The sequence below is a fragment of the Mesoplodon mirus genome (genome assembly GCF_964341445.2).
Source record: "Mesoplodon mirus genome assembly, chromosome: 2".
Lineage (NCBI taxonomy): Eukaryota > Metazoa > Chordata > Mammalia > Artiodactyla > Ziphiidae > Mesoplodon > Mesoplodon mirus.
In genome coordinates, this window is record NC_138977.1 from 11,932,537 (window position 1) to 11,954,759 (window position 22,223).

General features: G+C 36.9%; 1 protein-coding gene across 5 annotated transcripts in view; it reads left to right on the forward strand.

The window, feature by feature from the left end:
- Nucleotides 1-22,223, forward strand: part of INPP4B (inositol polyphosphate-4-phosphatase type II B) — an 880,599-nt gene that overhangs the window by 704,083 nt on the left and 154,293 nt on the right. For all 5 annotated transcript variants that reach the window (XM_082610957.1, XM_082610958.1, XM_082610956.1 and 2 more), the window contains 3 exons: nt 5,563-5,693; nt 6,091-6,195; nt 18,793-18,901. In XM_082610957.1, coding sequence (XP_082467083.1) covers nt 5,563-5,693; nt 6,091-6,195; nt 18,793-18,901 — 345 coding nt within the window. The remainder of the gene's footprint in view (nt 1-5,562; nt 5,694-6,090; nt 6,196-18,792; nt 18,902-22,223) is intronic.

The following is a 22,223-nucleotide window of genomic DNA, read 5'->3' on the forward strand; positions in this document are numbered from 1 at the left end:
TTTCCTTCCAGCCGTGGCATTCTGTGAGTTTGTAGTTGTTCTTTTCTTTTACTATATCAAAAAGGATATATTAATTCTGATATCCTAAAACTTGGGTCATTTAAAGGGATATTTTGCCAATGAAAGAGGTGCTGGTAATTACAATGGAGTAACAGGTGTAAACTGGCACATATGGTTGCTCCACCTCTAACATATGTTGGTTCAATGACAAATAATGGGGGAAATCATGACTATAGCACATACATATACATACACAAAAAAGACCTTCTTCATCTATGTACATAAATAATTGCTGTGATTTGAACTATATTTCTGATGCATATACCATTCAGACTTTATGTATATAAAAGTCATATATATGTCATAAATATATATGAAAGTCATATATATCATATTTATCAAAAATATAGTGTATATATATATATATATATATATATATATATATATGTATATATATAACCATTAATGGAGAAGCAGAGTGTGTCAAATAGAGCCCAAGGAAGAGGAACATTTCCAAAGTTCCTAACTGTGTTGCCAGCCCTTGGGTACATGAGATTGAACAATGGGCCTGAACGTATCCATGGTGAGAAATAATGCTGCCCTGTGGAGGCTTCAGCAAATTCAGGTAGGATTGTTTCAGTGCAGACCTTTAGGGTTCTGAAATGTACCGGTGGCTCCTGCATCATCCCAGTGTGATACTGGGCCCTAGTTAGAGACTAAACCCCAGATGATGGGACACAGAATGACTCTAAGCCTAGAGCTGCCCATTGTGAACTGGGTACTACTGTGATCCCATTGTATGATGTAGAAGTAATGTATCGTGTGGTGGGAGTGATACATTCAGAACTGGGCTTAAGCAGATCCAGGAGGTATGAGCATATATCATAAAGAGCTGTTCCAGAGTCTCATGTTACTGACCTCATGTTAGTACCTCTATCTTATGATGCTTCTCTCGCATTCTGATTAACTCATGGAGGAAGAAAACACTCAAGCTTTTAAAAAGATGGGTTAGCCTGATGTGTTAGGTGGACCTTAAGGTCAATGATGAAGAAAATCCATCCAATGGGGAGATCTGAGAAACAGTATGATTGTTAATCATTTAGAGGGAGAGATGGCCTGAGGTATGGATATATATCAAGTTTAGCAAAGTGAATGGCTTCATGGGCCTGGAAGAAATAAGATTAGAAGATTGGATTCAAGGAGTATGGGCAAGGGTATGTAGATGGGCTTACAGGAGTGAGCACAAGTATGCCTGAGCCATGCCCATTAGAAAGCAAATACTCTTTATGACCAGAGAACATTATCACCTGCCCATGGATTAGCCAGACTCCTTTCTAGGACACTCCAGAGTTTGTGAAATAGACCCATGAAGAGAATGGCCTTGGTGGCAGACACAGAGGTTATACATGGACCTAAAGGCGGGGCCTCCCTCTCCAAGGCTGATATAGCTACTGTCACTGCTAAATGTTAAATGCCAGAAATAGGTTGGCAATGGACACAAATATGGTACCATTCCTTGGGGGAGACCCAGCAGCTATTTGGTGGCAGGTCAATTACGTTGCATCCCTTTGACCTTGGAAAGGGCAGCAGTTTATCCTGGGGACATGAAACATAGTCTGAATATCTGTTTCCCTTTTCTGCTCACAGTGCCACTGCTGGCACCCCCATCTGATGGCTTACAGAATGATCTGGTGTCCCACATAACATTGCTCCAACCAAAGGACAAGTGCTACATAAAACGAGGTGCAACATGAGTTTGTAATCACTGCATGCCCCTCCACCCAAAAGCCATAGACCTGATAGAACAGTGGAATAATATTAACCATGAAAGACTCAGCTAAGGTACCAGCTTGGGTAAAAAAACTTAGGGTTGGGGTACTATCCTCCAGGATGAAGTTTATATGCTAAACCAACAGCTGGTGTAGGATGTTGTGCCCGCTATAGCTAAAATAACCACCTCTAGAAGAAAGGGTTAGCCCTTATAATCAATCACAGTGCCCCACTTTTGGGGATCTGTGCTTTCTTTCCCTACAGCCTTAGACTTTGCCAGTTAGAATCCTGGTTCTTGGAGTATGGGGAGAGGCGTTCTGTCAGGGGACCCATTAAGCGTCCCACTTAACTGGAAGTTGTGGTTGATTTCATGTGTGATCTGACTACCATACATTCCTCACTAAATGGACCAGCAAAGATAGTAAGAGATACTGTGCTCATGAACCATGGGGAAATAGGGCTGCTGAGCAAAGAGAAATATATCTAGAACTCAGAGGTGTTCCATGGCCAGAAGTGCATGGGAAATTGCCACAACTAAAATTCCATAAAAGCAAGGAAGCTAAGAGCCTAATGTCTTCAGATTAAGGTCTAGGTGACCTCACAAGGCAGCACTCCAGAAATGCCAGTGGAGTATGAGGCAAACTTGAAATGAGTGGTAGAATGATGAATATCACCAGTTAAGGCCCCCAACATCAGCTGGAGTATTGACTATTGTGCTTGGTTCGCTGCTTCTCTTTAAATCTTTGGGAAGTTGCAACTGGCCATCACTTTGAAGGATTGTACTTGAACTTCCCTCTTGCAGAAGATGAAGAATGTTGTCTTATATGCTATCTGGATTTCATAAATGGATCGGAATTGTGCAAGAAGTTGCCTGTCCCGGGCCCCGTTTTTGTGCTTTCCTATGCCCGCTCACCCCCAACACGTCTTCAGGTTTTGACCACCTGCTCAATGGAGAGCCCCTCCTGGGCTCAGTTTATGTGCTTTTCTGTGCTGGCTTAACTGGAATGTGTCTTCAACTTTTGACCACTTGCTCAATGGAGAACCCCAACTGGTGCCACCATTGTCACCTTATCTCCTGATGCCACCAGCTTATCAGTCTCCCTCAAGGTGAAGACCAGCCATTATCATACACCCAATGGCATCTGCCATGGAAATATCCAGAGTGGATTTGGCACCTATATTTTACCAGACCCAGGAAAGTTCTGTCTCCACTGGAATATTGCACCCCCAGTGGCTGCCTGGAGGAGACAGATTGCATAACTAGAAGTACAGAGGAGCTAAAGTCCCATCAGATGACTCTTTACCAGTGAAATAGAGTAGATGGTAAGGAACTGGCATATAACTGCATTTTCCTCCATCTAACAATCTGTCCCAAGGTGCAGAGATTCCGTATGACTTCTCTGGAGTCATTCCACATGGCCACCTAACCAGCTGTGTTTTCTTGTGAAGTTCTGCCCAGCTTGATAACAAACGATGTTATGCCTGTTTTCGCTTTTTCCCTTCAGCACTTCCCTTCTTACGTCCCTCTGACTGACCTGGGATTGCTTGATCTCAGGCCCTGCCTTCCAGAGAACCTGGATGGAGATATAAAACAAGGCTCTTAGATGCTAAAGTTTTTGTTTACTGAGTGACAAATCAAAATATCATACAAGCAGCCCTAGCCTTCCTGATTGAAAAGTTTACTGATTTTGATGCAGCCAATTATCTTCTCTATTTTAATGTATTAATGTCATTAATTTCTTTCATTTTCTAAAAACTTTCTTACTCTGCTCCATTTTGTTTTACAACTTTTTCATTACTCTAGTTTATTATACCTTTATTCTATAGTTCTCCTATATTTGAACTTTTTTTTAAAAAGATTTTTTTTTGATGTGGACCATTTTTAAAGTCTTTATTGAATTTGTTACAATATTCCTTCTGTTTTATGCTTTGGTTTTTTGGCTGAAAGGCATGTGGGATCATAGCTCCCCGACTAGGGATTGAACCTGCACCCCCTGCATTGGAAGGCAAAGTTTTAACCACTGAACCACCAAGGAAATCCCTGAACGTTTTTAATGCGGAGAAACCTTATGTTGTTTGTTTGTCCCTTTCAGAATGTGTATCTGTTTAATGTCCTCTCTTAGAACAAAAAAGCAGTGAATGCCAGGTTTCGTCTAGTTATTCCTGTATGTAAGTTTTGACATATTGGAGGAGTGTAATGAATTTTAAACCCCAGTTTATAGATTCCTCCCTGCTTCCTTCAAGTCACTCCCTACAGAGCGCTAAGATTTTCTGATCACACTTTGTCGGACCCCTCTTGGGCAGGGAGGTGTACCCCACCCCAATATTCCACACCGTAGTCAGGGGCTTCACTCTTACCATCCCCTCCATCGCCACCTCCCTTATAATTATTATTTCTGATAGGAATTCAGAGACAACATAAATTGTAAACCCATGGTGCATTTATTAGTGTTAAACAGTAATACCTAGTTAAGATTTCTATTATAACCACATATTGAAGGTAAAACCCAAAATCTTACATATTAAGTTGGCATATCACATTTGCTCTCTACCTCAGATTTGACCTAATTGCCCAGATTCTTCTAGACTTGATATCTCCAGCTTTTGGAATTATCTGTTTGTTTTGGTTGTTGTTGTTTTGTCCTGAATTTGAATACCCTGCCATCTGTGTCCACACAGAGAACTTGACTTCCCAACTCTTCAGCCTTCTCTCCTAACCCCCCTTTGGTTATGAATTTCCTTTACTCCCATTGTCCATTGATTAATGTTGTCTGATGCAAGTTAATCTATGGAAAAGTTGAGAATGAGATCAATGTTCACAAAAATTGTGAAGACCTCAGATGGAAGATGCAGCAATACTATATCGCATTCCCGTTGAAACCAAACAAAGGCAGCTACAAGCATTTGAAAGCAAGTCACATTTTTGCACACCATCCATTATTCTTGAATTTCACAGGATGTTAAAGATTCTACATCTTCTGAATTTATTAGCTTGGTATTTAACATGTTTCACAGCCAAAATAGCAAAGAAATTTCATTACTGCTGGTTAAACTGCCTCATGAAAATGTTGTTGGTAAAAGGTTATAGAAATGAATGAGAAATCTAACCAAGAAGCATATTAAACCATTTATCAATATAATTTAAAAAGGCATTCTGATGACTTAAATTAACATGGCTAAAGGGTAGAGAATTAAAGTTAATAATTAAAACCTAGATCTAGATTAGCTCTTCTTTTGATAAAGAGGGGACAAAATATAGGCATACAGTATTTACTTAAATTGTCCTCAGGAGAAATTGAGACCAATAAAATCATACCTGATCATACTATTTATGGGCTTTAGAAAGATTACAGCTATATTATATATAAACTAGATTATGTGATTAGCTTGTGTTTCCTTCACAGTCAGATAACCCTTTCCAAATTATTTCATTTGGGATAGTCAAAGCCTAGAACTTAGCTAACTCTCTATTGAGGTTTAGTGTTTTGTTTTTTTTAACTGAATGGCCTCTATTTATATTAAGGATAATAAGTCTTTGCCATCTTTGTGAAATTTTTATCAATAAATTTCAACTTTTTTTTTTGCTCTTTGACATACAGGACTTTTAATGTTTGTGTGGCCTAACCTAGTCACTTCTTCCTTTGTGTTAAAGCTATTTTTTTTCCTAATAAGCACAGAGCTTTCCTGAAAGGGATGGTGAATCAGTTAGTTTGGCAACCCTGATTAAGCATTTTGTGTCTGTGGGTTTAAGATCAAAAATAAATATTTTCTCTTCTTTTTCATTCTTAACAGAAACCAGGAGCTAAAAGAACTTGGTGAGCTTTCTCCACACTGGGACAATCTACGAAAAAATGTCCTTACTCACTGTGATCAAATGGTGAATATGTACCAAGACATTCTGACAGAACTCAGCAAGGAAACAGGTGTGAAATCAATGACTTTACATATTCAAACTGAAATGAATTTCATGTATGTTATGTGAAAACAATAATAAATACTATTGTTATGGACATAGAAAAGGAAAGATTTAATTTAAAAAAAAAGCAGAAAACTTTTATTTCCAACTCTACCATCTTGGCATGAAAAACAAAGAAGAAAAAATTGCACTATTTTACCTCATGGTATCATTACAGGGATAACTTAGAATTTTTTTTAATTAAATTTCTGAGAAGAAAAGCAACTCATACAGAATATGTTTTTCTTTCTGAAATTCTTATAACGTCTTTCTATGTCAAATGTACTTTTCAACACACACACACATACACACACACACACACACTATTTATTTACTAATGATGTTTAATTTTTTTTTCCACCTAGGGTCCTCTTTCAAATCAAGCAGCAGCAAAGGAGAGAAAACATTAGAATTTGTTCCGATAAATCTACATCTGCAAAGAATGCACGTACACAGCCCTCACTTGAAAGGTAGTATATAGTATTCTTTTTCAAATGGGCGAATTATGTTAGTGTGTACTTCTTTAAAAGGCTTGACTATTGGCAGAATTAGAAATTTTAGCAGTTATATAAAGATGAAGATGAAACAATTGAAGCTGATAATGACCCTAGATACTACAAAAGAAACCATTACATTTTCGTTGCTGTGTTTCTGGGCAATGCTTTGTAAATATGCCACCTGAATTGAGTTACAGGTGACTATGCAAAATGAGTATTAGCTTTATTAAGTATTATCAGCGATGCCTAATAGCTTCCCATTGTGCTACTGTTTGAATTAGAGAAAAAGAAAAACAAGACTCGTTCATTTTGTGCCTATCCTGAGGAACCAAAGTCCAAAGATGGACTCATATGCTGCTTCTCTGACTTAGTGGTGGCTATCATCAGAATCACCCACTTCCCTATGAGAAGCGGGTTTATCAGATAGAAGGTGCTACACTATTTTGATATACTTGGTTGTGAGAGACATTTTTCAAGAAAATACACATAAATTTTCATAACATACCTGAAGAGTTCTAGAGTGAACGATATGGGGTTGAGTTCATTGCCACTCAAGTAATTCCTTGCCATTTCTCAGTAAAATATATTTTAAATACTCTTCTCATCTCCCTTTTCTTTAATGTATTGCTATATCAATTTTGTGCATATTTAGGGTGACCACCTGCCCCCATTTATCAGCAGAAGTCCCATACTATGCCTGTTTGTCCAGCATCTTTGTTAGTGATGCCCTCCACATCCTTTCCATCTCAAAGGTCTCTCTGAGTCATAAATGCTATGGTCATCCTGTGAGTACTCATCTTCCTAGGAAGCTAAAAGTTACTTTAGATCATCAAATCCTTTATGCTGAGTCTATCAACATATACATACAAACATGCACATGCAGACATACACAGATACATCTAAAGAAGCATTCTAACACCTAATTTTGTAGCCATTGTCATGATGAGGCTACAGGTTAGAGGTTAGAGGTTTTAAAAAATTAAAATAAAATCTCTGTTTTAAAATTACCTGAAGTTTTATAATCAGAAAAATCAAATTTTTCAAGTTGGTGCATACTGGTTGTGTATACACAACTAGCTAACGTATAAGTTCAAGTGTAGTTAAAATGATTCTGATACATGATTGTATTATCTTTGGTAACCCTTATCAACTATCTGAAATTTTAACTTGCATCCTGTTCACCAAAAATTATGTCAACTGAATTAAAAATGAGATGGATTGGCCTAAGGCTTTCAGGAATTCTTCCCTGAATACTCGTGTCTGTTAATAGTTTGAACATAACAATATCTAATGGTTTTTAAAAAATCATCAAAACCAAGGTCATAAAGAAGCTGCAACATTCAAAAGCTATCTGACAACCAGCATAACTTTTTTTTTCCTAATGGCCTATATGAAGAGACTTTTATGATATAGTAAAAAGTTTATATATTTTGGAGTGGAACAGAATTTCAGCTTTGCTACTTTATATATGACCTTAAGCCTGTTATTTAATCTTTCTAAGCACATCTTTTCCTTCCTGATTAAGTGAACTAGACCATGTAAAACACATAGAATGAACAATAATAGTTTTTATGATACATGTGGCATTTGCCATCACTGGAACAAAACGGATCTGTCAGTTTTATCAGGACTGTTAAAATTGGAGGAAAGTAATCAGTTAAGAGCCTATTAAGAGACATTGAAATCTTGAACTAAAGAAGTAGCCAGATTTAGAGAAAAGATGATTTAGAGAGGCATTTTGGAAAAATCATCACATGCAAGTACTGTGACTAATCAGGTTACAGCCATGGATGGGTAGCAGTATCATCAAACCAGATAGTTTGTTGAAGCCAAATTGATAGGAATTTATATTTTAAATGTGCATTTAAATATTTGGTGATAATCCTTAAAATACATCCACCACACAAAGAGAAATTATTATCTATGTGGCCTTTTACTTGATACTAATTTCTTGAAAACAAAAGAACCATTTACATTATGCTGTTTTTTCTAAGGTAATTTCTTAAAATAGACTAGAGTGAACTGGAATGATACAAGGCATTTAGTTTTTGTTTCTCCGATGTAAAAGGAAGAAACTGGCAACTAAAAGAAAAATAATTAGAAAAGCAAACAAAATTTCTTCTAATTAGTTTAGTGGGATATGTATCAGTTTCCTAGAGCCACCATAACAAAGTATCACCAGGTGGGAGTCATAAACAACAGAAATGCAATGCTTCACAGTCTGGAGGCTAGAAGTCTAAAATCAAGGTGTTGGCAGAGGAGTGCGTCTTCTGAAACTGACAGGGGATTCCTTCCTTGCCTCCTTCCATACCTAGTTTCTGTTTTGGGTTTTGTTTTTTTTTTTTGCGGTACGCGGGCCTCTCACTGTTGTGGCCTCTCCCATTGCGGAGCACAGGCTCCAGATGCGCAGGCTCAGCGGCCATGGCTCACGGGCCCAGCCGCTCCGCGGCATGTGGGATCTTACCAGACCGGGGCACGAACCCGTGTTCCCTGCATCAGCAGGCGGACTCTCAACCACTGAGCCACCAGGGAAGCCCCATACCTACCTTCTTGCGGTATTCCTGCAGTCTTTAGTTTTCTTTGGTTTGTTGGTGCCTCCCACAGATCCTCTGTCTTTGCATGTCGTTCCCCTTTATGCCTTTACACCATCTTCTCTGTGTCTGTTTCTGTGTCCAAATTTCCCCATTAAGGACATTTTGGATTAGGTCATGTTGGATTAGGACCTGCACAAATGACCTTATTGCAACTTGTTCGCATCTGTAAAAACCTTATTTCCAAATAAGGTCATATTCTAAGATATCTTTCTTGAGTGGGGGCACAATTCAACCCATAATGGGATATATAAAAGAATTTCTTATTTGTGATGACAAATATCAAACAATAAAGAGAAAAACAATATTCTGAAGTTACGGAACGAGGGTACAACTCATCAACTAGAGGGTTTTTGACATAGTTTTCAGAAAGACTGATTCCTTTCTTTGAAGACTTAAGGAGTAAATGGGGGAAAGGACTAGAGAATCTAAGAGCCAAGAATTAACTCGAAAGTACTTAATTATATTACATGCTGGTTTCTTTCCCCAAGACTACTCACATATATATATATATATGATATGCATGTCCTATGTATAATATTAAATATATGTTTTTAAAATATTTAAGTTTTTAGAAGTTTAAATGTTATTTTAAATTGAAATTCAGTTAAAGTAGGTGTTTATAGACTATATCACCAACTATGTATTATAATAGAAATTAAAATCTTGACTGAATTTGAGGGCTCTACCCCTTACTTTTTTTTTATTTTGACCAAGTTGATAACCTTTCTGAGCTTTGACCAAGTTAATACCTTTCTGAGCTTTGATTTTCTTTACTTGAAAAACAAAATGGTTAAAAGTTAGATGGTAGTCAATCTGATTTTCTACTTGCTTATATAACATATATTTAGCAGATTAAATGAATCAAGTTAAATGTATTTAAGATCCATGGTTACTGATTTGAATGTTTAGCTGAATTACAGACAACATTTTTCCAGGTAATGATGCAAGTAAGATTGGCCAAGCCTTGGTATTTCACTGGTGAGTTATTTGGATGTAGTCTACATCTATTTTCATTCTTACCATTAGTAAACTGCATCTATCCACATTTGATTAATATGTCTCTTATATTTGGAGAGGTAGCTTTGCAAACAGTAGCAGGCAGATTCACCAAAGACAAGGCTAATGTCCAGCTCTTGAAACAAGTAACTGATCAGAACTATGACATCATGTCTCATACTGACAAATGAAATAACCTTCATTTAACTTCAGGTGCCCCCAGACCCATTAAGTTAATTTTTCATCCTTGTCCATTACTTAAATGCAACAAATAGAATACGTACCACAATAGAGATCTTAGCAGCAGTGACAACAATAACACAAATTCCTGAAATTAAGAAGACAGTTTCCCTCTCCAGTATATTTTACTTTCATAGAAAAACAGTTGTGAATATTATACAGTATGGATTCTTATGATATTATTATATGTTTAAGTTAGTTTGTATGTTTTATACATACATATATATATATATATATATATATATATATATATATATATATAATAACATATAGTACATAGAAAAGAGAGAGAAAAGGGAAGGAAGGAAGGGAGGGAGGGAGGGAAGGAGGGAGGGAGGAGGGAAAGAAAGAAAGGAAAGAAAAAAGAAAGAACCTACTATATTATATCATAAAGCTGTGGCTGTAATCAAGTGCGAGACTGGCCAGGATTTACTGTTTGATATGGATGAGTCAGCTAACCTCTCTGCCCCTTAGTCTTCTAATCTCTACACAGAAGGAAGGAGAAAACAAGAGGAGCTATTTAGATCTCCCTGATTTCTGTGTCTCAAGAGTTCAGGTGTATCACCTCATCAGTGAAGTGCAATTACCTTTTAGATGTGTTTAATCATCATGCCAACTTGCTTGGACTATTTTGAAACAGATTTCCCTTAGAATTCCCTTTTGTCTTGAGATTCATGTCGAAGTCATTTTGTGGGTCATTTTAAAGTCAGGGATTATGCTTAAATTTTTCCTTGAAGTGAGATCAGCATGTCTACATTTTTTTTCATCAGCACTCTTTTTATAGTTGTAGGAATTTTAAAGAGATCTTCTGAGAAAAAATAGACTTACTATCTCATTTCTATTATTAAATGGCTTTTAAAAGGCTCTGAGGCATGCCTACTATTAGATTTCAAACCAACCTTGTATCTTTAGTTTGACAAGACTCAACAATTTGAACTCCACTTTCCTCATATGGTGTATATGCTGAAATTTTCACCAAGCCAAGGAATTTTTGAAGTATAAAATGTCAAAGAAAGAAGAGAGGCATATTATATTTTTTTTTAAAAAGAGAAAAAAGACTTTACACTTATTTTGCTTGACTTTTCTTTAAAATAAAATGCCCACTTAGATTTTTATAATTGAGTACCAAAAATCTGAAAGTTAATTCATGTCCAAAGATACATAATTTAAACAGCAGGATAAAATGAGGAAATTTTAAAATGAGACAAACATTACTGATCAGATTGTTGTCTTAGAATTCTAATTTTTTATTGATTTTTTTGTATATCTGACTTCTTCTAGAGGAAAACAGTCAATTACAGTTAATTCTAACTAAATTTTAAGGAGTATGACTGCTGTAGCCAAGAATGAATATGGTATGGTAAGTGTATACCATTCTTCATTAACTAAACTAAGAGACCAAAAAATAATTCCCTTGGTGTACATAGATCTGTCTACTATTTATGTAGTAATTGCAAGTGAAATTCAAGGATGAAGGGGCCAAAAGAGATAAACCTAGCTGTTCCAGTACTGTGGTATTGGTAACTGATAATTATCAAATAACAGTTGCAAACTTTTAAGACTCCCTGGAGTCTTGTGATTTTTGTGATTTCCATAAAGAATGCTGATACTTAAAAATATTAGTGATCAATGTTAATTGTGACAGAAACTGTCTCAATTAAAATTAGATATTATACAGCTGTACACAGTATGTTCTTATTTCAGATTATATGATAAACCAAAAATACCTAATAGCTGAAGAACAAAGCTGTTTTCTTTTGCTTAAAATCAAATAAATTCTGAGACTAGAGTTCAGCAGCTACTTTCTAATTGTTTTCTTCAGAACCACTCTTTAGTTATTTATGATTGTGGGGAGGGAATTTCCCCCACCCTCATTTGTGCAACTCTCCAGAGCCACAAACTAGGTGTCCTACAATTCAACTCAATTCTGACATTATTTTCCCAGAGACAGCATCAGATTCCACAGGTTAAAGGCTCAGCCCCACAAGACTGCCCTCTACTTCATATGCCAATTGAAATTCCAGGTAGTTACCCATACTTCTGACCAACTGGCTATAAATCAGAGGCTCCCACAACCCCTTCCTTGGATTTGATTAATTCGCTAGAGAGACTCACAAAACTCAGAAAAAAACATTTTACTTGCTAGATTACTGTTTATTATAAAAGGAGAGAACTCAGGAAGAGTCAGATGCAACAGATGCATAGGGCAAGTGTGGAGAAAGGGCGTGGAGCTTTCACGCTCTCTGAGTTCCCCCAGCACCTCCACGTGTTCACCAACCCGGAAGCTTTCCAAACCCTGTCCTCTTAGGTTTTTATGGAGGCTTCATTACACAGGCAATATTGATAAAATAATTGGCCATTGGGATTGAACTCATCTTCAGCCCCTCTTCCATAGGGGAGTCAAGGGAGAAAGGGCTGAAAGTTTCAGCCCTCTAATCTCATGGTTGGTTTCACTGGCCACCAGCCCCCATCCTTAGGTGCAGTCCAAAAGTCACCTCATTAACCTAACAGAAGACACCTTTGTGGCTCTCAACACTTAGGAAATTCCCAGGGTTTGGGGAACTCTGTGCCAGAAAAGGGGATGAAGACCAAATATTTATTTCATATTATAAATCACAGTATCACAGTAATCAATGTTTAAAAGTTAATACCTCGGAGCAACTCTTTGAACCTCAAATGTGAAAATACTATTTAAGCCTAAGCTCTTTGAACCTCTGTAAAATGTGGACATAAAGATCCCAGCTTTTTGAGAAATGGTTTAATCAAGATGGGTAAAATCAAAAGGCAACAGAGAAAAGTGAGAGAGGCAAAAGAGAGAACTTATTTGCTCTTTCAGTATCCAGACAGAAACTCTAATGTCCCTGCAGAGAAGACCTCTTGATACTAATGGGATATTATGGTTGGCTTGGGAGGATATTATGGCTTGAGAAATGGGAGACATGCCTTCTGGAATATAGATAAGATGCTGCACTTCTAGCTCTGTTGAACCACAGTAGTACTATTTTCTACTTGCTTATTTGACATGCGTTCTATGAAGTCCAAAAGTGAAGAATATTTGGGGAATGCTTCTATATTTTACTTCTTGGTACCTGCACCTTGGCTCCCTTTCTATTCTTATTTTTTTCAAATCATGATTGCTGTGCTACTAATTATTGTGTAAGTTTTCCATAGAATTTCATATTTCCAACCTGCTTTTATTAACTTACTTTTGTTATCTTGTTTAAAATGCTAATTAATGGTAAAGATAATTATAAAAATGATAATTTACTGAAAAGATTGGGAAAGAAAGGACCTGGCCTATGTAAACTTTGGAAAGGACTAGATATTGTAAGGCTAAATTAACAAACACTACAAACACTGTACATTTGTTAGTAATTTTTTTTCTTACAGAGGTAGGGTTAATAATTCTGAAGCTGTTTTATTTTTCACTAGGATTGACCATGTATTTAAATATGTGGATAGGGAGAGTCAAGTTTCTCAATGTCAGGGAGAGAAGGTAGAAATAAGGAAGGAAGGCTAGAAGGGATCTTTTGAGGCTAAATTGAAGTCAAAGGTAACAGCATTGGGCTTCCCTGGTGGCGCAGTGGTTGAGAGTCCGCCTGCCGATGCAGGGGACACGGGTTCGTGCCCCGATCCCGGAAGATCCCACATGCCGCGGAGCGGCTGGGCCCGCGAGCCATGGCCGCGGAGCCTGTGTGTCCGGAGCCTGTGCTCCGCAACGGGAGAGGCCACAGCAGTGAGAGGCCCGCGTACAGCAAAAAAAAAAAAAAAAAAAGGTAACAGCATTGACTCATGGTTTTTGTTGTTAGTACAGTATAGATACAGCAATAGTTAGATGGATAAATATAGATGTGTGTGCACAAGTTAGTACACATACATATATTTTCTAGCTCTAGCTACTGAAAGGGATTGAAAGCAGTAGCAATGAGTGTAATTGCTCATAGTAATTGATTTCTGAACACCATTCTCCAATAAAAAGAACTAGGGTTCCTTGGAAACCTGGTTGATTCCAAGGCTGCGGCAGGAAAAATATAAGTCTGGAGTATCTTGTAGCTCTAGAAAGTAAGGAAGTGTCCAAAAACCAAAATAAAATAAAATAAGACAAAACAAAAAACAGAAGAGGTAAAAAAAAGTAATACAGGAGCCATTCCAAAGGGGCTCCCAGTGGACAAAGCTGGAACAATTTAAACATAAAGCTAGGGTTGGATTATGAATCAAAGGACAAAATACTCATATTGATGTTAATAAATAACTGAATAAACAAATGAAGGAAGAAGAAGGGTCATCTATTCCTTCCAGAAGAATTCCAATTAATAAATTTGGCAAGAATGAGGGAAATGGAAAATTACCATTTGAACAGTAATAATTGCCACAGGCAAGGTTCATCAGTGGATGCTAAAATTAATGGGTACCAGTTTAAACAGAAACAGGAGATTTGCATAATCTTAAAGTATGTCCCTTCAAATACTTAGTAGCTTTACAGTGAAGAATCAACTCTAGGCAGTGGCAGATATCACCTTGACCAATGAATTGCAGTTAACATCAAGTAATACAGATTAACTCAACATACTTTCTGATACCATGCACTGACTATTTTAGGTACCTCATATAAGTGCAGTCATGCAGTATTTGTCTTTCTGTGCCTGGCTTATTTCTCTTAGCATAATATCCTCAAGGTTTGTATATGCTGTCACATACTGCAGAATTTCCTTCTTTTTTAAGGCTGAATAGTATTCCATTGTATGTATACAGCACATTTCCTTTATTCATTTACCTGTTGATGGACATTTAGGCTGTTTCCATGTCTTGGCTATTATAATTAGTGCTGCAATGAACACAGGAGTGCTAATATCTCTTCAAGATCTTGATTTCAATTCTTTAGTATAAATACCCAGAAGTGGGGCTGCTGGATCATATAATAGTTGTATGTTTAAGTTTTTGAGGAACCTCCATACTGTTTTCCATGGAAGCTGCATCATTTTGCATCCCACCAACAACAGTGTGCAAGGGTTCCAATTTCTCCACATCATGGCCAACACTTGTCTTTTTTTTTTTTTTGATAAGAGCTATCTTATAAATGTGAGGTGATATGTCATTGTGGTTTTGATTTGTGTTTTCCTGATGATTAATGACATTTACCATTTTTTCATTTACCTGTTCGCCATTTTTATGTCTTCTTGGCAAAATGTCTATTCAAGTCATTAGCCTGTTTTTTAAGCAGGTTATTAATTTTTTTTTACTATTGAGTTGTAGGAGTTCCTTACATATTTTGGAAATTAATCTCTCATCAGATATATGATTCAAAAATATTTTCTCCTAATTCTGTGTTTTTCCATTTCACTCTACTGATTGTTTCCTTGGCCATGCAGAAGCTTTTTAGTTTGATGTTGTCCCACTTGTTTATTTCTGTTTTCATTGCTTGTGCTTATTGTGTCATTTCTGTGAAATCATTGTTAAGACCAATTTCATGAAACCTTTTCCCTATGTTTTTTCCCTAGGACTTTTACAGCTTTACATCTTATGCTTAAATCTTTATTCCTTTTTGAGTTGATTTTTTGTGCTTGCTATAAGGGTCTAATTTCATTCTTTTGCGTGTGATAATCGTAAGCTCTCTGTTATTCTACAGAATGTGATTCATGAATGGAAATATATTCATTCCCATACCCTGGAGAATATATATACATATATTCCAGATTCTAATATATTTGTTTCTGGATAGTGTATCTAAAATTTTTATTCTTCAGCTAAGAATAGTAATTCCATGTATGATCTGAAGACAAACATGACAAATTGAATTTTCCCTCAAAATATTTGTTTATCTATTTGTTGACATTTATTGAGCACTTAAAACATGCATGATGCTGAGACATTTGAATGTTCTTCTATTTATATTTGCAAGATATGAGGAGGGGCATAAGTCTCAAAGCCTGTGTTTTGGGCAGAGTGATTGAATGGCCACCCATATAGGAGAAGCAATCCACTGCATTGTGAATGCAGAGAGGCTAGGACTGAAGAGGCAGTAGGAATCTTGACAAGACATGAGGAAGATCAAAATTAAGGTAAAGATGTTTAACATGTATAAGAGAGAATAAAATTTTGGTAGCGAAGTTGTTAGAACTGATCAGATATAATGTTGAAGGAAAGAGAGAAATTGGAAATGATCTTCAGGTCTTGAGGACTTCACTGGAAGACTTAAAGGAATAAAGTGTCTACATGGGTCACAGGGAACCAGAGAAGAAGAGCAGGAAAAGTCAGAACAATAGAATATTATACAGCCATAAAAAAGAATGAAATATGCCATTTGCAGCAATATAGACAGACCTAGAGATTATCATACTAAGTGAACTAAGCCAGACAGAGAAAGACAAATGGTTTTGCAAATTTTGCATAATCAAGTCATTTTCATCTCCATCAATTAAGACTGCTTTCTCCACTCAGATTTCCACTTCCCTCATCCTTCCCTTCTTGCTGGATGGTGTTGGAGAGGCTACAAGTTTTTTTGGATCCAGTGAAAGTCCATAGACAACTTTTTTTTGAAAATTGAGTTAGGAATGCATTTAATTTGGGCTTGATGGGACATGTAGATACAGTTTATAGTCACTTTGGTATATTGTTGGTATTGCTGGTCACCAGGTTTTAGCAGAAGTGCAACATATTTCATTACAACATCATGATGATTTTTTTTTGTATTTAGTTTAGATTAACACAGGAACTGATCTTATTCAGAAGACTGAGCCTCAGAATCACTTTCCTTTTCAGACTGAAAAGTTTATTTTTATGGAGAAATAAGCAAAAGTTAAAATATCAGCTTTCTTTGTTTAATTGGTAGGATTATTTCCTATGGGGAAAATAATCATAGACAATACTTACTGAAAGCTACCCTCTTTTTACTACTTTCCACTCCATTTTCTAGCTGAGGAGCTGAGCCATAGAAAGGGTTAGTAGTTTTCCCAATGCTGCACAACTTATACACGGCAGAGCTGGGATCTGGAGCCAGGGACTCAGGGTCCAGTCAATAACTTAAATCACTGGTTCTCCATCCCTGGGTTAGAAGTTAGAAGGCCCTGGGTGTAACGTCTTTGGGACTTCAGACAAAGCAGGTAACTTCTCAAGATCCTCAGGTTTCTCGTCAGATAAATGCAGGTAGACAAGTCTTTAGTTGGCCCCTTTTGGGTGATCTCATGACTGTTCAAGAAAGCTGTGACCCCTTTCCATGAAGTAAAACAGATGCACCAATACAATTCACCATCCATCCCTGGACACCTTAAAACCCTCTTCTTAGCCCTAGGCTAAAATCCCCTGGACTAGGAAATCTGAAAATTTCACACTAGTCTAATGTGTTGCTATTTTAGGAAAAGATGACTTCTAGTTGATCAGTGACTTTTTAAAAGAATAAGAGCTCACCACTCCAGCAATCCATTAAGTGATTGTTCAGTATCTGCCTTACTAACCATTTGGTTTGGGTTGTATTTCTGTTTTTTTTGTGACCTTGAGTTCTCTGAGTACAGCTGAAGTCTTTTCAATTTAAGACATATTTTATTTAAAAAAAACAAAAAAAGAAGGGCTTCCCTGGTGGCGCAGTGGTTGAGGGTCCGCCTGCCGATGCGGGGGACGTGGGTTCATGCCCCAGTCCGGGAGGATCCCACTTGCTACGGGGCGGCTGAGCCCGTGAGCCATGGCCGCTGAGCCTGTGCGTCCGGAGCCTGCGCGTCCGGAGCCTGTGCTCCGCAACGGGAGAGGCCCGCCCGCGTACCACAAAAAAAAAAAAAAAAGAAAAACTATTTCAGGTGCATTTGGATTGAACCACTGTGAAGAAGTTATGTTGTTTACCTGAAGCTAATAAAATAATTTATGTTTTCCCTGTAAATGAGATCAGAAAAACAGCTAAGGTGTCAATACCAAAATCAATTTGAAAAGGATCTACTATGAAATTAGGTTTCTCAAATAAAATGTAGTTTAACAAGAGGGCATTCACTTTGTTTTCTTTCTTATGGGGGTACTTTTCATTAGAATGTAAAAATGATGGCATGTTTTGAAGTGGTAAATTTAATATGTATCAAACTTGATGGCTTTGAAGATCAAAGGATTGAGTTTCAATTTAAATGTGTGGATTTTTTATTTAAAAAAAAACAAAGTATCTCACTGGAAAATAGATCAAGAGACATTTTGTGTATTCTTTCTATGTCACGTAAGGAAATTGCAAAATTCAATTGCATGCATTCAAAATTGTGTAAGATTTAGTATATACAGGCAGGAAACTACTATGTATAGATTTTTTAAATGCACTATTACTGTTCTGCCCTTGAGTCAAAATGCATTAATATTTTGGTTATTTTCTCAGCAACTTTTGGTTGAAAGATTGTTCATTATTGTTGAATTTCAATATGATTGCAAATTAAATAATGCAAAACTCAATAAAGTAAAATACACAAAAGACCAATTAACGTGTTATCTCAGTAAGTATATAGAATGAGAGAACATACTGTTCTACACAGTACCATGTAATTAAGATGTAGTCACAAATCAAGGAAATATTATAACTTGTTTAGGTGCACAGGTGGCTTTTAGAAAGATTGATTAGCTCCTCTTTGCCCCCTTGAGATGTGAGTTCATTTTTATTCCTGCAAAATCAAACAGAATAATTTCTCAAACTTCCCACAGTGTGTAGGCTTCAATGCAAACAGCATGTTGGAGATAAATGTTTGCAAAGCGTTCATCTCCTTGTCCATTCCTGTTCCAGATGCTCTCTATGATGTCATCACTGTGGGAGCCCCAGCTGCGCATTTTCAGGGATTTAAGAATGGTGGTCTTCGGAAACTACTCCATAGATTTGAAACGGAAAGAAGAAAGTAAGTGATGACAGGATACATTAATGATATTTACCTTCTCTTTGGGGAAGTTCGTATACCAGGTTAGGATAAAGAAGCTTGGTCCATCACAATGAATAGTTCTTGACATCTCCAGCCTATTCAGGAAGAAAGCATTAAAAATAAGTTAGAGGGCTTCCCTGGTGGCGCAGTGGTTGAGAGTCCGCCTGCCGATGCAGGGGACACGGGTTTGTGCCCCGGTCTGGGAAGATCCCACATGCCGCGGAGCGGCTGGGCCCATGAGCCATGGCTGCTGAGCCTGAGTGTCCGGAGCCTGTGCTACGCAACAGGAGAGGCCACAGCAGTGAGAGGCCCGCGTACTGCAAAAAAAAAAAAAAAAAAAAGTTAGAATTGTGTAACTGATATACTGTTATATAAACATATAAACTAGCAATGCACATATATATTTGTCTTTCTTGTTTTAAAGAAGTTGTCTAGGTACTGATACAATATTATTAACTCAGCTACCTCCTTATTAAGATTTCTCTAGTTTTTTGTTTTTAGTTTTGGTTTTGGTTTTTTGGTGGGCACGGTATATAGTTCTATGAGATTGTATCACAGGTGTAGATTAGAGTAAGCATCACCATAATCATCATAAATAACTGTCCCATTACCACATAGAAACTCCCTCAGGTTATCCTTTAATTGTCACATCCTTCCCCCAGACCCTTTGGCTGCAGAAAGTGGTTCTTTTGCCTCATTATTTCAACCGGGAGTGGACGTCAGAGTTCCAACTAGGGACTCTGAGGGGAGAGGCACCTTCTATGTAATTCATGGAGGTTGGAAAACAGTTCAGTGACAGACCGCAAGGGGAAAGGGATGCCATCACTTTACTGAAATGAGAATAAGAGTGGAATACAGGCTCAACCTTGGCTGCACATTAGAATCACCTTTGGATCTTTAAAATATTTTATCTATGCCAGGATATCACCCCAGACATATAAAGTCAGTTCTGGGATTGGAGCCCAGGCATTGGTAAGTTTTAAAACTTCCCAGGTGAGACTGATGTGTGGCCAGGGTTGAGAACCACTGATACAGATGTAAGTGAAAAATGCTGGGAGAAGACAGGTGAAGGGTGTGGAGACTAGAACCTGGAATAGTGACACAGATAAGTTAAACTTGAAAAATGTATAGAACCTCAATTAGTATCTATCAGGAGGAAAGAAAATCTACATTAAGGAATATTTGTTGCAATACAGAAGAAAAGCATTACATCTTGCTTATTGGAAATTTTTCTTTAAAGAATCCCCAACTCATTAAATTGTTACAAAATGGAACCAAAGATGGGGATAAGGCTGTAAGAGTTTTGATTTGGGAAAACTTGGGCCTGCCTGAGTAACGTGGATGAATAAAACCGAGAATGTTATAGAGCTTTTCATGCTTTAGACATGAGACTTTTCTAGGAGAACCAAAACCCTAATTAGTCATATATTATTTGGGGTTTTTTTGTTTGTTTGTTTTATTTTTTTAAGCTTTTTTTGCTGTAGTAAAATATATGTAACATATAAATTTACCATTTTAATCATTTAAAATTTTTTTATTGGAGTATAGTTGATTTACAATGTTGTATTAGTTTCAGGTGTACAGCAAAGTGATTCAGTTTTACACACATATATATACTTTTTCCCATGTATTCACTTATTCATCAAACACTTATGTGTTTCTGGATTCGGTGATTTACCTAGGCACTATTTGAAAGCTTGTGGACTCCTCCCTCAAAATATGAATCAATTCTTTACTTCCAGTATTTCGTAAAAAAAAAGGGAAAATCTACCACAACAACACATACTTTGCCGGCTTTGATTATTTGTGATTTCAGCAGGAACCTCAGATTAAGCCAGAACTTTCACTGAGTAAGATCATGACCTGAAAGCACAACCCTTTCACTGAGATAGAGAGGCACCTCATGAGAACCAAGAGCCTTTGTAAAGAAGAAAAAACGCCAAGTGAGGGGCAGTGTTCACTCCTGGAGAATATTAATTCCTTATGATCTACCTGTTCATTAGGGACGAACTTAGAGCTGACTCCCTGCAAGAGATCCTAGTGTCAAATGCCTGCCTTGAGTATCTACCATGGTTTTCCCTCCATGCCTCCCACCCCCTCAATCTGGTCCCATAATCAAGATTGACTACCCCAAATTTCAAATGGAAGAGAGAAAAAAATCATTTGGAAAAATCATAAGGAAAACAAACTAAAATTTACCAATAGAAGTGTTTTAGGTGGTCCTTGAGCTTACAACACTTGAGTCGTACTAGAATTTGGGGGAATTTTCTGAAGGAAAGTAAAACAATACAAAGAGTTAAACAAACCAGCCTTACTTTTTAGGAGATCAAGGGTTATACAGTCACAATGGTTATACAATTTCTAAGGAAAATTTTCCTTATTATTATTTTTTTTAATTATTTTTGATTAATTTTTATTGGAGTATAGTTGCTCATTTGCTCACTTGCTCATTATTATTATTATTATTATTTTATTATTTTTGATTAATTTTTATTGGAGTATAGTTGCTCATTTGATCACTTGCTCATCTTTATTTTTTTATTTATTATTTTTTTTATTAATTTTTATTGGAGTATAGTTGCTCATTTGCTCACTTGCTCATTTTTATTTTTTATTTTATTTTTTTAAATTTTTTATTATTTTTGATTAATTTTTATTGGAGTATAGTTGCTCATTTGCTCACTTGCTCATTTTTATTTATTTATTTATTTATTTATTAGTTTCTGCTTTATAACAAAGTGAATCACTCATACATATACATCTGTTCCCACATCCCTTCCCTCTTGCGTCTCCCTCCCTCCCACCCTCCCTATCCCACCCCTCCAGGCAGTCACAAAGCACCGAGCTGATATGCCTGTGCTATGCGGCTGCTTCCCACTATCTATCTCCCTTACGTTTAGTACTGTATATATGACCATGCCTCTCTTTCGCTTTGTCACAGCTTACCCTTCCCCCTCCCCATACCCTCAAGTCCATTCTCAAGTAGGTCTGTGTCTTTATTTCTGTTTTACCCCTAGGTTCTTCATGACATTTTTTTTCTTAAATTCCATATATATGTGTTAGCATATGGTATTTGTCTTTCTCTTTCTGACTTACTTCACTCTGTATGACACACTCTAGGTCTATCCACCTCATTACAAATAGCTCAGTTTCGTTTCTTTTTATGGCTGAGTAATAGTCCATTGTATATATGTGCCACATCTTCTTTATCCATTCATCCGATGATGGACACTTAGGTTGTTTCCATCTCCGGGCTATTGTGAATAGAGCTGCAATGAACATTTTGGTACATGACTCTTTT